The sequence below is a fragment of the Carettochelys insculpta genome, chromosome 12 (genome assembly GCF_033958435.1).
Source record: "Carettochelys insculpta isolate YL-2023 chromosome 12, ASM3395843v1, whole genome shotgun sequence".
Classification (NCBI taxonomy): Eukaryota; Metazoa; Chordata; order Testudines; family Carettochelyidae; genus Carettochelys; species Carettochelys insculpta.
In genome coordinates this window covers 38,541,134-38,555,630 of record NC_134148.1, presented here as the reverse complement: position 1 = coordinate 38,555,630, position 14,497 = coordinate 38,541,134, and the positions used below count along the sequence as shown (strand labels likewise).

At 43.5% G+C, this 14,497-nt stretch overlaps 1 protein-coding gene across 7 annotated transcripts in view; it reads right to left on the bottom strand.

Annotated features, from left to right (window-relative positions):
• The window catches only part of LRRK1 (leucine rich repeat kinase 1), a 132,298-nt gene that overhangs the window by 36,691 nt on the left and 81,110 nt on the right, over window positions 1-14,497 (bottom strand). For all 7 annotated transcript variants that reach the window (XM_075006425.1, XM_075006424.1, XM_075006427.1 and 4 more), the window contains 8 exons: window positions 14,043-14,172; window positions 13,336-13,448; window positions 10,924-11,138; window positions 7,313-7,477; window positions 5,627-5,799; window positions 2,514-2,634; window positions 1,474-1,633; window positions 265-541 (listed from right to left, as the gene is read on the bottom strand). In XM_075006425.1, the coding sequence (XP_074862526.1) occupies window positions 265-541; window positions 1,474-1,633; window positions 2,514-2,634; window positions 5,627-5,799; window positions 7,313-7,477; window positions 10,924-11,138; window positions 13,336-13,448; window positions 14,043-14,172 (1,354 nt within the window). The remainder of the gene's footprint in view (window positions 1-264; window positions 542-1,473; window positions 1,634-2,513; window positions 2,635-5,626; window positions 5,800-7,312; window positions 7,478-10,923; window positions 11,139-13,335; window positions 13,449-14,042; window positions 14,173-14,497) is intronic.

The window sequence follows — 14,497 nt, the reverse complement described above, 5'->3', positions numbered from 1 at the left end:
ACCTGCACTGAGGCATTTATGGCTGTGTACCACCAACAGAAACACATGCTGCCCACTGTGTGTGGCTGTTGCTATTCCAATGACATGGGGGAACCCTGAAACTCCAAGCAACCACAGCAGTGGAGTAAACCACAGAATCACAATAGCTGAAGTCACGGATAGGTCACAGCTTTTGTGAGCTTTAATTTATTGCTCATGACTAGTTCAAGACTTTTACTAAAAAGAACCATGACAAAATTTTAGCCTTTTTCATTGCCAACATACCTGTTATTGGCTACTGGTAGTGCAATTTCAAACTTGGCCAGGAACTGGAAATACTGTTCTTCTGTTTGTTCAGTAAACCCTGTCCCAACTAATAACAACCTGAAATCTTCTGCTTTGATCACTCCATTCCTAGCAACAGACTTTGAGCTCTTAATATTAAATATTCTCTGAAGACATTCTGATAACCAGACTGGATCAAGGAAATAGAGGTTTCTCAGTCCATGACTGGTGTCTGGGAAATGCAGCAGAGTTCCTGTTTCTATAAGAAAACTGATTGCTGTGGAAAACAAAACAAAACAACAATAACAACAACAAACCCAACAGAACAGCAAGATCTAGTGTTATGAAACCACACACAAGGTGACAGTTCAGAGCCTTGATCACTTAATGCAGATAAGCAAAAGACCAGAAATACGCCAGCATGTAGCCAAAAACAGTAAATAGCATTTACATACAGAGGCTACAGAGAACTAGATCTCATTTCCTCCAATCTAACTGCAAATACATCTTTATTGTCAGACCACTCCCAAACCTTGGGCACTAAAACCCCCTGCCCCAGCCCTGAACCCCACAAACCCACAGCTCCCTCCCTTACCCGTAAACACCTCATCCTTGTCCCCACCCCAGAGTCCACACACCCCTTGCACCCCACCTCACTATCAAAGCCCTGAGCCCCTCCCACATTCTGAACCTCTCTGCCCCACCCTCCAGCCTGGAACCTCCATCTCCACCCCAAACCTATCATTCCTGGCCCTACCCCAGAGCTCATACCCTCAGATGGAGACTGCATCCCTCCCGAACTCTCCCACATCCCAGACTTCCCACCCCCAGCTCCACCCTAGAGTCTGCACTCTAGTCAAAAGATATAATTATGTTGGGTCATCAACATCAAAATTTTTCTTCAACTGGCTCACAAGAAAAAAATAATTCGAAAACCACTGCAATACAGAGTATTCTAAACTGGCAGCAGAATGACTGTTCCTGGGAGAGGGATGCTCTTTTTAATGACAGTAGATGGAATGTGACTAGATTTTTAGGGCCTGGACACCTCCTATTATACTAATTCTACCACCCTTGATTGTTACCAATCACTTGAATAGAAACTGGCATAGACTCAGAGTCTGAAGAGCATCTACTTTCATTCTCACTATATTTATAAATCCCAATCAATGCTAACTTCCAAGCAACTACTATGTTTCCTAGACATACCAGCTTGCAAGTCCTCATAGTCTTTGATATCATTTCCAGGGGTTTGCTCTATTATTTGCTCAATCTGTTTGTCCGTTAGATACTGCACATCATCATTTTGACTTCTTTTCTGTTGTTCTGCTACAATGGCTTCTTGGAGACTAAGGTAACTTCTTGGTACCTGTAAATCATACAAGAAAAAGAGCACAACCAATTAAAAAAAAAAAAAAACAATCATGCTGCTCAACAGTTGGGTTTAAAGACACTTCTTGGAAGTAGTAGTAGGCATCCTTCAATCTGCATAGACTATGGATCGCGCCCTTTAAAGCTTCAATTGAGGACTTCATTTACAGTGTCTATTGTGACTATAAAGACCCACACGAGAGTGACAGTCCTTGCTGCATCTCTTGCAGATGTAGTGGGTGTCTGGCAAGTCCTTATTGTGCTTTCTGTGCGCTCGCTTCTCCTCTGCTAGCTGTCTGATCTTCAACTTGCCCTTCTGAAGGCCCTTGTGTAACCCCTGCCTCCATCTGCTGCGGTTGTCTGCTCGATCTTCGCAGTTGTCCAGCTCGATGTCTACCTCTCTGAGGTCTCTCTTGCAGACATCTTTGTAACGCAACTGGGGGCGTCCGGGAGGTCTTTTGCCAGAGGCTAGCTCACCATACAGGATATCTTTTGGAATCCTTCCATCGTTCATCCTGTGGACGTGGCCAAGCCAGCGGAGTCGCCGCTGCCTGAGGAGGGTGTGCATGGTTGGGATTCCAGCTTGCTCGAGAACGGCGGTGTTGGTCACTCTGTCCTTCCATGATATTCCAAGGATGCGCCTGAGGCAGCGCAAGTGGTTGGAAGCAAGCTTATGAATTTGTTTGTTTTCCAAAATCAAAAAACTTACAATGTGTGTGTTTGCTTGTTTTGTTGTTTTAAGGCTGCTGACGTACACATTTTGTATAGCTATAACTAAAAAAACCAAACCAAACATAAAACCTCTTGCTACCTGAAAAGAAAAACAATAAAATAAACTGAGCTGGCTACAATTCTCATTAGAAAAAATGAACACTCACCAATCTTGCTGCAAGCTTCTGTGAACAAATAGAGCTGCCAACATCCTTCATGTTGCAAATGAATTGAAATATCAGCTGGCGGAGCCCCTCGAGACCTTCTAGAGTCTTACATGATAGTTCACTGTAAATGAAAATCGGGGGAAGGATTGTGAGATATTAATACAGGTGGTGATAGTTCCTTTAGGGTCTGTCTACACTCCAGTTAAACATCTGCAGGTGGTGCATGTCAGCTGACTTGGGCTCAGGCTACAGAGTTGGAAAATTGCAGTGTAGATGTCAGGGCTCAGGCCAGAGTGTGTGCTCTGTGACCCTGACAGACAGGAGTGTCCCAGAGCCTGGGCTTCAGCCCAAACCTTAACTTCTACATAGCAATTGTACATCCCTACAGCTCAAGTGCAAGTCAGATAACACAGTCCAGCTACAGCAGTTTATCTGCTGTATAGACAGACCTTTAATGTCACCATTGCTTAACCCTTTTTTTGGAATTTCTAATTTTCAGTTCCCAAATAAAGAGGGGTGATGCAGGCAGGGTGCTCTCAAGAGGGGCCCTTGGCTTTGGGAAAATATATCAAGAAACGTCAGACCCCGGCCTTCCCAGCTCTATCCATGGTGCACTGTTCGTGGGCACCAACTGCCCTCCCTTGGGGAAAATGCCCTGGAGGCATAAAGCCAATGTAATTAGCTCTCTATCATACACCCTTCTTCCCTGCATTGACATGGGCCAGAAGCATGAACAGGTGTAGTTGGAGGGAGCAGGAGGAGGCGTCAGCATTCCACAGAATTCCATTCTTGTCCAAGTGGTTCTGCCAGCCTTAAGTTCAAGGAAGTAGAATGGTGGCGCGAGCTGCCTTTCCTGCTGCCTGGACCCTGCACCAAATTCATCTGGCTGGACCCAGTTCATGCTGTATCCCTATGAGATGGCCTTGCTCATCTCCCCCTCAGCTTGGAAACACCTGTGTCCATAGCATACTATTCCCAACCTCCTTGTCTGCAGTACAGAAGAACTCCTCTTCTGCTTCTTCCTCATAAAGACTTTTTCTTACTGATTCCACACATGGCAAGGAAGGGGGAAGGGATAGAGACTCATTTGAAAGGCGTATCCTGTATTTTAAACCTTGGCCATTGACTGGTGGGGGCAGGGAGATGGGGGAAGTATGTAACTCATATAGCTAGGAGCTGAGTGAATTGCAGAAAAGAGTGCTTTTGTTTCACCCACACAAAGCCTTTCTGAAACTACTCTGGCTGTCTCCAGCAGTGCTCAGAACTGTGTTTCTGCCAGCTCCAGGTGAATGATGGTGAATGAATGAAATAGTTTGGGGTAGGGGTGAGGGTCGGAGAAGGAAGTGGTCACAGTCTCTCCAGCTGAGAGGAAATGAATGAGGAAAGTGGGACTGGATTCCAGAGACTGACAGGAGCTAGAAGTAAATCATACTGGGGAGTTTGAACGAGAATATTAATTAGAGTTCAGGGTCAGGGTGAAGGGATCCTGTTAGAGAGACGGCTGCTTTGTGGTGGCTGAAACGAGTGGGAAATGATGGTACCATGGTAATGCGCAGTACCCTTACATTCAATGATACACTGCGATTGAAGCCAGCACTCTGTGCTGTGTCAGCCCAGATGAAAGCTGGACTCACAAGCAGGTTTAATTTTAGTGCCGCTAGGAAAAACAATGCCTGTTTCACATGGACTGTGAGTGCGAGTACTCTGCCAGGGTGGAATTTCCGTCATATACCAAGCATCAGGTGGTTTATCTGATTTTGGTGAGGTGATACAGGTGTCTGGGAAGCTCAGGACAGCGTCCGTTTCACAGATGGCAGCAGAAAGCTTCATACTGACAATGGGTGCAGAGTGTGAAAGGCTAGAGCAGCAGCATAGCCCTTTCCCAGATGCAGGAATTTAACATCAGCTACTGGGCCTAGTCAACTGTTCCCACCAGAAACACATGGAATTACAGCTATTAGGGGGTCAGGACAGCCTGATAGGTTGCTGCTGTCCCAGCATGCTGTTTGGATGCTGAGAAACCTAAATCATCTATTGAATTTTCCAGCCCAAGGATTCTAAGTTCCCAGAGTGCACTCTCACACCAGGCAGACGTGAGACAGCTGAGTTGGACTCCGTGACCTAATTATATAGTAAGCAGTTTCAGACTTTCTAAACAAAAAACAAACAGACAGACAAAAAACCCATATGTAGAGTGGATGACCTTTGGGATGGGGTCTGACTTTCTATTCTGGGTTTGTTCAGCACCTAGCACAGGGCAGGCAACAAGTGGATGCAGTTGACCAGGGTTAGCCTCAGCAGGACGCTGAACACTTTATTTACTTGAGCATCCGCAGGGAGAGCTGCTCGAAGCTTCTGCTGGCTGCGATTTGCTGTTCTTGGTCAATGGGAGCTGGGGCAAGTGGTGCAGGTTGGGTCACTGCTTCCCACAGCTCTCACTGGCTGGGAATGGTGAACTGTGACCAATGGGAGCTGCAATCAACTGTACCTGTCAATGCACAGGTAAATAAAGCATCCACTGGCCCGCCACAGGCTAATCCTAATGAACCAAGCCAGCCCATGAGCTGCTTACTGCCCCGACCCTCCCACCCGACCTAGCAGAACAGCATCTTATTCAATGACCAGGGAATGCAACCAACAGGAATGTAAAGTTATAACATGTATTTTGCAAATGCAGCGTTACAAATCCCATCAACACAGTGCTAATTGGCAGTAATAATGCTTAGCTCTTATACAGCAAAAGACATCTTTATCTTCAAAGCGTTTGCAACACTGATCACTTAATGGACACAACTCCACTATGAGTGAGTTAATAAACTTTATCTGTTTTACTTAGAGGGAAAATCAGGTGCAACGAGGGGAGCGTGAGTGATTTGCCCAAGATCACAGCTACGATTAGAACTCAGGAGTACCAGCTCTCAGACCCACGTTCAGACCTCTGTAGCATGCTGTAGTTCTCTCTCTAATTATAGAGAGAAATCCAAAATACACATGAAGTACAAAGCTAATGAGTTTTTAGATCTATTGTGTTGCCAAGCACACAAAAAAATAACAAAAGCAGCTTACGTTTAGGGGCCATAAAGACACAGTCATCTAAGGGATATCATACTTACTGTAAGTGCTTGAGTGTGATATCTGGAAAACCAGTTGCTCTGGATCCAGAAGGAGAACGACAAAGAGCCAGGACATATGCTCTCAGAGTTGCTATCCTCTCTACGCGAAATTTAGTTTCGATAAGGTCAAGATGGGTTCCTACCACTAACACAACAGAATTTGGGGCTTTGGCCTGAAAGAAAAATACACGGACCCTGATTTGCACCCAGACTATGTAACATACAGAACTAACAAGTGATCAGATGTCAAAGAATACATTTCATCACATTCAGTTGGATCACTTAGATGTAAGTGTAAAAGAGTCTGAACCTAACCCCTGGATCCAAACAACTTTGAACTTCAGATTCAGAACTTGTGTTGCTCGCCCCTTTCTCAGGATATATCCACACCACAATTATGGGAATCTGTTGTTAGTCAGAAAGATTAGGGCTGCCTTCAGTCTAACTAGCTCAGGTACCAGATCAGTGAAGCTGCAACAAGTACGCTCTTCAGAACAGGCTTTATAAGTCCCCTGGAACTCTGGTTAACTATGTGAATGCTACAACTGCTCTGGTACTGGAATTAGTTCAATTAAAGCTAGCCTGGGTATGTCTGCACAAGCTACAGTCATATCCCATGGCTGCAGTGTAACCACACTCTCTGTTAATAGTGCTAACTTGGGCTACATCTACTCTATTGAGGGGTTGACACTCTGAGATCGATCCATTGGCGATAATTTAGCAGGTCTAGTGAAGACCTACCAAATCGACCACAGACTTCTCTCCTTTTTACCTTGTTACTCTACCCTGGATGAGAAGAGTAAGTAAAGCTGACAGGAGAGTTTCTTCTGTCCACTCCTTCCCCCTTCCCTTACCTCCCCCCACACTGCCTTGGCAGTATAGACCTTGCAGTCGCTTTGATTTAAGGTATGTTGACTTCAGCTACATTATTCGCATAGCTGGAGTTGCATACTGCAAGTCAACTTTCTGCTCTAGTATAGATGCAAACACTGCTGAACACTGAATCTTATGTCTGCAGTGTGTCCCATCTTCAAGAGTCAGAATGGAATTCAGCCACAGAGAGCACTGAAGACCTACAAATCTGAATTTAAAATGTTAAAACATAACATCACTGGATCAGAAGAATAGAGTAAGTTTAAGTAACTAGCACATGACAGAAATTTGCAAATTTTTGAATTTACAAGTCAGCTTTTGTTTCAGTCTGTGATGAGCATACATATTGCATTTAAACCACTAAGGCCATGCCTACACTGAAACAAAACTTTGAAATGGCCATACTAATGGCCATTTCGAAGATTACTAATGAGGCACTGAAATGCATATTCAGTGCCTCATTAGCATGCTGCTGGCTCCGGCTCTTCAACATTGCCACATTTCGCTGCTGTGTGGCTCGTCCAGACAGGGGTCATTTTCAAAAGGACCCTGCCAACTTCAAAATCCCTTTATTCCTATCAGCAGATAGGATTTCAAAGTTGCCAGGGTCCTTTTGAAAAGGACCCCATCTGGACAAGCTGCACAGTTTTGTTTCAGTGTAGATGTAGCCTAATTGTAGTGACCTGGCTATGGTACAATGGAAATTTACAAGTAGCAAAGATTATAAGAGAGGTTCTAAACAAACCTAAAACATACCAACTGCTGGGCAGAATTACTATTAAAAAAATCCCACAACCCAAAGTGACTTCTTACCTCAATGTTCAGCAACCAGAACTGAAGGTTTGCAACAGCTTCTTCCCCTAGGGCCAAGTTCCATACAACTACATACAATGCTTTGTCTGTGAAGAAACACTGATTGACTGTAGACATACTTGCTGGGCCTCCAATATCCCAGACACTGAATTCCACTGAATCAATCTACTTAGAAAATAAAAGTGGTCAGATAAAATAGGTACAGTAAGTCATGGGGTGATAACAGTTGAAGTCTAAACAGAAACTTATGTGTCTGCATGACATATGACACCAAAACTGCAGTGATGTTGCAACTGAGCCTGAAGGAAAATCAAATCAACAAGCAATTATTAAATGTGGCTGCCAATTCCACACAGGAAACAAGAATTAATCACCTGCTGCTAAGATAGTAGTGGCACCACTGACAACTGATAAATCTCCAGCTAATGCTCCAGCACAAACAAAAGACTGATTCTGAATCATATAATTCACTGGTTCAAAAATAAGAACTATTTCCATCCTTGATTGTGGCACATTTAATAGGCTTGCTATACCTACTGAGCCAAAACTGCGTCAGAGAGCTGCAGCAGAGGGAAGCCCCCTGCAGAAACCTCTTTTGCTTCACAGAATGTATATCTACACCTCAGCTGACCATGTAAGCCCTGGTGGAACTACTGCACTAGTAACAGACCAGTTTCAGCAGCATGAACAGGAGAAGCATCTAGCTGTATCAAATACAATCCTATCTGAGACAGTAGGCACATACTTGGATGACAAGTCCTCCCTACCACTGTCATTACACTTCTGGGTTTTAGCATACTAGCTTGGTCAGAGCTAGCATAGGTATGTCTCCTGGAGCGGGAATTCACATCTCCAGCTCAAAATGGAGTTGTACCCTTAAGCCAGATTGCAATCAAGGCTGAGTTTACCTTTCACAAGGGCAGGTTCTGTCTAGATATTTTGGTTTGCAAAACTTCTCATGCCACTGATTAACACCTGCTGGATATCATTAGAAACCCTGACTCCATGTTCAGTAGTAACAAAGAGGAAGCCGCGCTAGTCTATACACTGTCAAAACAAAAAGCAGTCAAGTAGCACTTTAAAGACTAGCAAAATGGTTTATTAGGTGAGCTTTTGTGGGACAGACCACCATGTTCAGTGTAATATAAGAGTTGGGCCAAAAGATCACCCTAAAGCCCCTGTGAATTTGATAGGAAGATTTAAAGCACTGGATATGACTCTTCCCCCTGCAGTTTGGACTCTATTTAGGGACCTTATGAATCCCCTTCAGTGAAATATCATAGTATCTTTTGTACATTTACCCGCACATGCCAGGGAAAGCAGTCTTCTTAAAAGTGTGCACATGGAAGGAGGAGAGCACAGTGAGACCACACACCCCGTGGCCTTGTGCCTGCCTGTTCCCATCCCCCGCCAAGATGGAAGCCAGGATGCCCAGGCCCCTCCAACTTCTGGGTGGAGAGGCTGAGATCAGTCCCTGGCCTGTGTCCCTGCACCCCAGAACAAAACTAAAGGAGTAGGCTCATTTCTACTGTTCTGTAGCAGAATTCAGTGCTAGTAAGGGCAGAGTCTTATGGCTACACAGTGCCTGACAGTGAATTCATGTTGGTGTAAATGAGGAGTGATAACAGAACAGCACCATTATAAGCGAGGTCAGAACCTGACCCTTTGGTCATTGTTACAGTATTCCGGTCCCTTGCAGATCATTCAATAATCTTGTCAGATTTTAAATTCCACTTTAAATCCCCAAGACTTTGAACTTGATTTTTAGGTCAGTGATGTGTTTTGGTCAATTGAATAGTGCTCTGTGGATGCTAATGCTTGAAAAGTTTGTATCTCCAGAGAGCTCTGTTCCACATACAAATATCACCATGTTCTTTCACTGAGCTCTGACTCTCTACACCCACCTTAGAAAGAATGGAAAAGAAACACTCTGAACTTGAGAAAAAGTCTCATAGAACCAAGTGGAAAACATTTACATTTGTCTGCATTTGAACAACCTTATAGAATTCATCCTTGCTTTACAATTCTACAGGTTAGTTCAAATAGTCCAAAAATATCATTCTCTGTTAAACTCCACAGGATTGTACAGAAAATTCTGTTATGTTACTATAAGCTCCTACAGGTCTCATCTCAATTAAACTATTTATCACAAGGACTGGCAGAAATGTCTTTCCCTTTTCACCAATTAAAAAATGTTTTACGGCATCTGCAGTCCACTGGAAATATTTTTTTAAAACTGTCCTTTTTCTCCACTGGAGCTTGCTAGCAGAGCCTGATTTAATCTTTCATATGGTAAGCACATGGTAAGCATCATTCTGAAAAATGGTAAAAGGTCTGCCAAAAACGGGGAGGGCTCAGTATCTTGAAACAAACAGTTTACAGAAAAAAGCTCTTAGTCAGCTGAATGTTTGAAAACAGCTGTTCTTCTGTAGTCCTGAAAGTGGTGCTACAGCTACTGCTTATATGCCAACAGAGTCACCATGCTCTCCTAACTCAAAAGCATAATTCTTGTCAATGCATTAGTTAAGAAAGCGGCTTCTTGTGTCCATGATGACTCATTTCTCTTCCAAATCCTCATTTTCCACTTGGCACCTGGCAAACAGGGCCATTCATTTCAACTAGGTCCTGGAGCCAGATTCTCAAAGGCATCTGGCTACCTAAGACAAGCACCTAATGCATAGGTGAGCTAGGTTCCTAATGTCCATTTTAATCAAAACCAGTTAGCTGATTAACTCTCTAGATGAACTTGATTTCAAGAGGAGTTAAAAGCCCAAGCCCAGAGTGCAACAATGAAAGCTGGTCAGAAATGGGCATGTTTAACAGAAAGGGAGGATTTGAGAAATGACTAGTGATAAACAAAGACATTGCTTAATTTGTGCCAGGGCTTAACAGGACTGAGCCCCTGCACCTCTAGCCCTGGCAATTCATAGCCACAGCACCTCTGGGATTGCTGTTAAGAAGGTTAAAGAAATGCTTAAGGGATGCTTTAAAGAAGGCAGAGAACACAAAGCAAAGACCAAACCAGAAGGGAGTCTTAGGTGGTACTAAGAAAAACACTAACTACAGGGTAAGAATGTGGACCAGGGTCAGCAACCCTTCCAAGGCGGAGTGCCAAAATTTGACTTTTGACTCTGTGTACAGTCTGAGCACTGGTGATACTTTTTAGAGTCACTAGTAGCCCTACTTACAACATCTTCATTAATAAATGAATTAAGACACAAAGCTTTACCGTTTAGGTGGTGGTTGGTAGCATTAGCTGGTCTTTTGTTAATCCAGAGGTGGCCTGACTTTGAACAAGCTCCCAGCTGCATGGGTGGGTGCGTGGGGGGTCGGGGTTGAGCTTCTACCTCACATGACAATGAAAATCAGCTTGCATGCCACTGTTGGCACCCGTGCCGGGGGTTGCTGACCCCGATGCAGACAAAAGAACACACAAGCAAGGTGCCAAAAGGGGGTAGTGTGTCTCAAGAGTAATTTACCATCCACTAGGTCTGACTTAGGGATTGTGAAGTTAGTCCTGTACTGTTTAAAGGATGGACTACAGGACCCTCTGGAGTTCCTTCATGCACCAAACCATTCTACATAACAAAGTATCTCAGACCGTTATTCACCTTTGCTTTGAGTCCAGCTGGTCTCTGAAGCTCCCATTTTGTTGTCCGTATGGTGGCGTCACTGTGCATCATTTGTGGTGCCTTCCCTGTCTGCAAGATCTCTATCAGTGTTGACTTTCCCTGCCGTGGAGGACCGACAATAATCATCTTCATCAACTTGCATTTCTCGGCTTTGCGCAGCTGTGCCCGCAAGTATGCTAATATTGTTTTGGGGCCTGTTGGAAGAAAGGGTGGACACATTCTCCTGTGGTTAGCAATCTGAAAATGTGCAGCAGGGCTATGTAAAATCTAGGGCAACAATAGAAATAAGTATTTTCACTGTGGTGTCTCTTGATTGACAGGGCTCAGAGTATAAACAAAAGGAAAGGAACTTTTTAGTGGACAGATGTGATCCCACCAAAAGGTCAATACAACAAGAATCAACAATGAGTCAGTCTGCAGAGAAGGAATAATTAAGTTTTCTCTCTTCAGAAGCTCAAAGGAAACACAAAACACTAATGCAGCATTGGCTAAGTCTGTTTTCATGTTGCCAATTAAAACTGGATTTAGACCACGGCATTTTTTAGAAGAAATAATTTCTTATAACTTCATTTCTATAGGATTTTTTAAATTAAATACTACGCTATTGTAATTGGTTCAAAACATTATGGCTTACTTTAATGCTACTCTGCAGTATTTGGGGGTACTATTAAAATACTGTAGAGGGTAGTCAAAATATTATGAACTATTTGCGATCATGTAAAATCTGCCATAAAAGTCCTCTGGCATAACTCACTGACAACAAAACATTGCACTTACAGATCATAAAAATCTACCTTAAACTGAACCAATACTTGGTGTTTAACACTGAGAATTGAAAAGGGGCACAACCAGAAATTTCCTAAGGTTTAGCCCTAGGACTAGAAGAGGTATAGGAGGCAGCATGAGGAGATGGTGTACAGGATTCTGGGAAACGGAGCCTGATACAAGGTGTCTTGGGAACTGAAACTCCAAGAAGAGATGTCATTCCCCCTCCCCGGCCTTTTTTCAGGCCGTAACAGCAACTGACAGATTCCATTGCTGCTTCTTCCCCATCTCCAAGGACTGGCCCAAGATGAGGAAGATGCAGGTTGAGGTCATTCCCCTTCTAGCCTGCCACTGAAGAGGCTGAAACCAGCCCACATCTCTTCCCACCTCCCTGCCCCTTCCATCAGAGAGACTAGGACCATCCCCAGGTTCCCCACCATTTTCCATTGGAGAGACCAGAAGACACTGTGAACTTGTGACAGCAACAAAGGGTCCTGGGGCACCTTATAGACTAACAGAAAAGTTTTGAGCATGAGCTTTCGTGAGCACAGACTCACTTCATCATGAAGTGAGTCTGTGCTCACGAAAGCTCATGCTCAAAACTTTTCTGTTAGTCTATAAGGTGCCCCAGGACCCTTCGTTGCTGTTACAGATCCAGACTAACACGGCTACCCCTCCGATACTTGTGAACTTGTGGTAACACTTAAGACAGTGTTTCTTAAACTATGTTCCACGGAACACTGGTGTTCTGTGAACAACTCGCAGGTGTGTTGTGAGCATTTGGAAAAATAATTCAAAGTTTTACAGTAAATAACCATTTTAAAGTGATAACAGTTATGGAAAATACTGAAACATGCTTTTATTTCTACACCTCATGAGAGCGGTAGTAGTCTGGCAACACAGCAACATTGTACCAGCCTCCCCGCTCCTTTAATCTTCTCCTACCTATAGGGCGGTGTAGTAACTAGTAACAACGTGTGGCACATGTGCTATGCCAGCGTGGCGGCTACACTGTCATTCCGCTTCTTGATGTCAGCCAACATATGTGTGTGGCGTGTGATGATTTACTGAATTTATTACTTCCACTGATATAAGTAAACAGAGTAAGTTTAATTCCTTTTAAAAAAGCCAAAAATGAGTGAAAATGCCACTACTGTTTATTCTTAAAACCAGATGCAATGTTACTTCTTCATTGCTATGATACCTGATTAAATTAGTTCATTTTTTCGGTCTTGCTGCATATGTTGGTGTTTTTTTGAAGAAAATTTGCATAGGTGTACCGCATAAAATATTACTGTTTGGTATTACGTGGTCTCAAAAAGTTTAAGAAACACTGATCTAAGACTAAGGGAGTGGCTGAGCTCCTCAGTTCTCGTGTCCTAGGGCTGACTTTGCACTGCGTGGGTAGTTCCCTATGCAATTCCTTATGCAGTTATATCTAATTATCTATCTATAGATGGTGCTGTGAGGGCAGGGGACTGGACTTCATGACCTCTTGAGGTCCCTTCCAATTCTAGTGTTCTCTGATTCTAGTTCTTTTCTATTCAAGATGATTTAAAAAAAGTGATTCCTATTACCTTTTCAAAGAGATAAAGTTATTAAACTATGGGTAGAATACAGACTCACCCTCTTTTCTGATCTCTGCAGGAACATTGCTTATATTTAGTTCCTCGATATCCAGCTGCCAAAGATTAGCCAGCTGTCCAAGTTGAGGAGGGAGTTCTCGGATACCAGGATTACTGTCAGAAAACAAATAATCCACCAACAACTGGGCTTTGTAAGTACATCGCTACAGCACAGAGTCAAGATTAGCTTTCAAGCACAGCATGTCCTGTTCTGTGCTCAGCCCATTAGAACCACCTTTCTTACTCTAGAGCTAAAAGATTAAAACCCCTGCCTTAATTATACACATCTATGGACCCAATCCTATGAGGTGCTGAGTGCCTTCAACTCCCTCTGACTTCAAATGTGCTCATTTCCTGTGGTTTGACTCTATGGCTACAACTACATTTGGAAATAGCACTAAAGCAGAAACAGCTCTCAAACTAGTACATTAAAAATAGCCTATTTACAGTAACACGGGCAATGGCAAGGCAGAGAAAGTATCTACAGGGTTGCAGGGGGCAGCTAACCTGTGCTCCTGCTTGCTTCTGCCCATGTTACTATGGCTACACTACTATTTTTACTGTGCTAGCTCAGTGAGAGCTAGCATGAGTCTATCTACCCAAGCTGGGAACTAGACCTTCAGCCAGTAATGTAGATGTAGCCTAGGAGAGAAGGTTGGCCATCAAAGCAGCAGAATCATAATGTAGCTTTTCATCGTATATACTTACTTCCCTAGATAAAGTTCTGTCAGACCTTTCAGAAGGCAAATGGATGGTGGGATGGTGTCTAGCTGATTGTCATTTAGATAAAGGACTTCCAGAGAGTCACTCAGGAATTCTGGAAAATCCAGAAAGGGACCTGAAATAATATGAGAGAAAATGAAATGCTATAAGGAAAGAAAACAACTACATCAAAGGTTCTAGACCAGTGGTTCTCAACTTATTTACTAATGTCGGCTGCATGTGCAGCTCTCTCTGTTATGTGGGCTTTATACAAACAATATAGATACTACCTGCATGGCCCCAAGAGTGTCATATAGTCTGCAGCTGTGTGCTAACTGGCCTGCAAGTGGTCTGTGGATTGAGAACCACTGTTCTAGATAAATAGCTCTTGGACTTAATGTTTCGCTGAAGCCATTATGTAACTGAATTAGCGACCATGAAGCAACATGTGTACAGCAAGT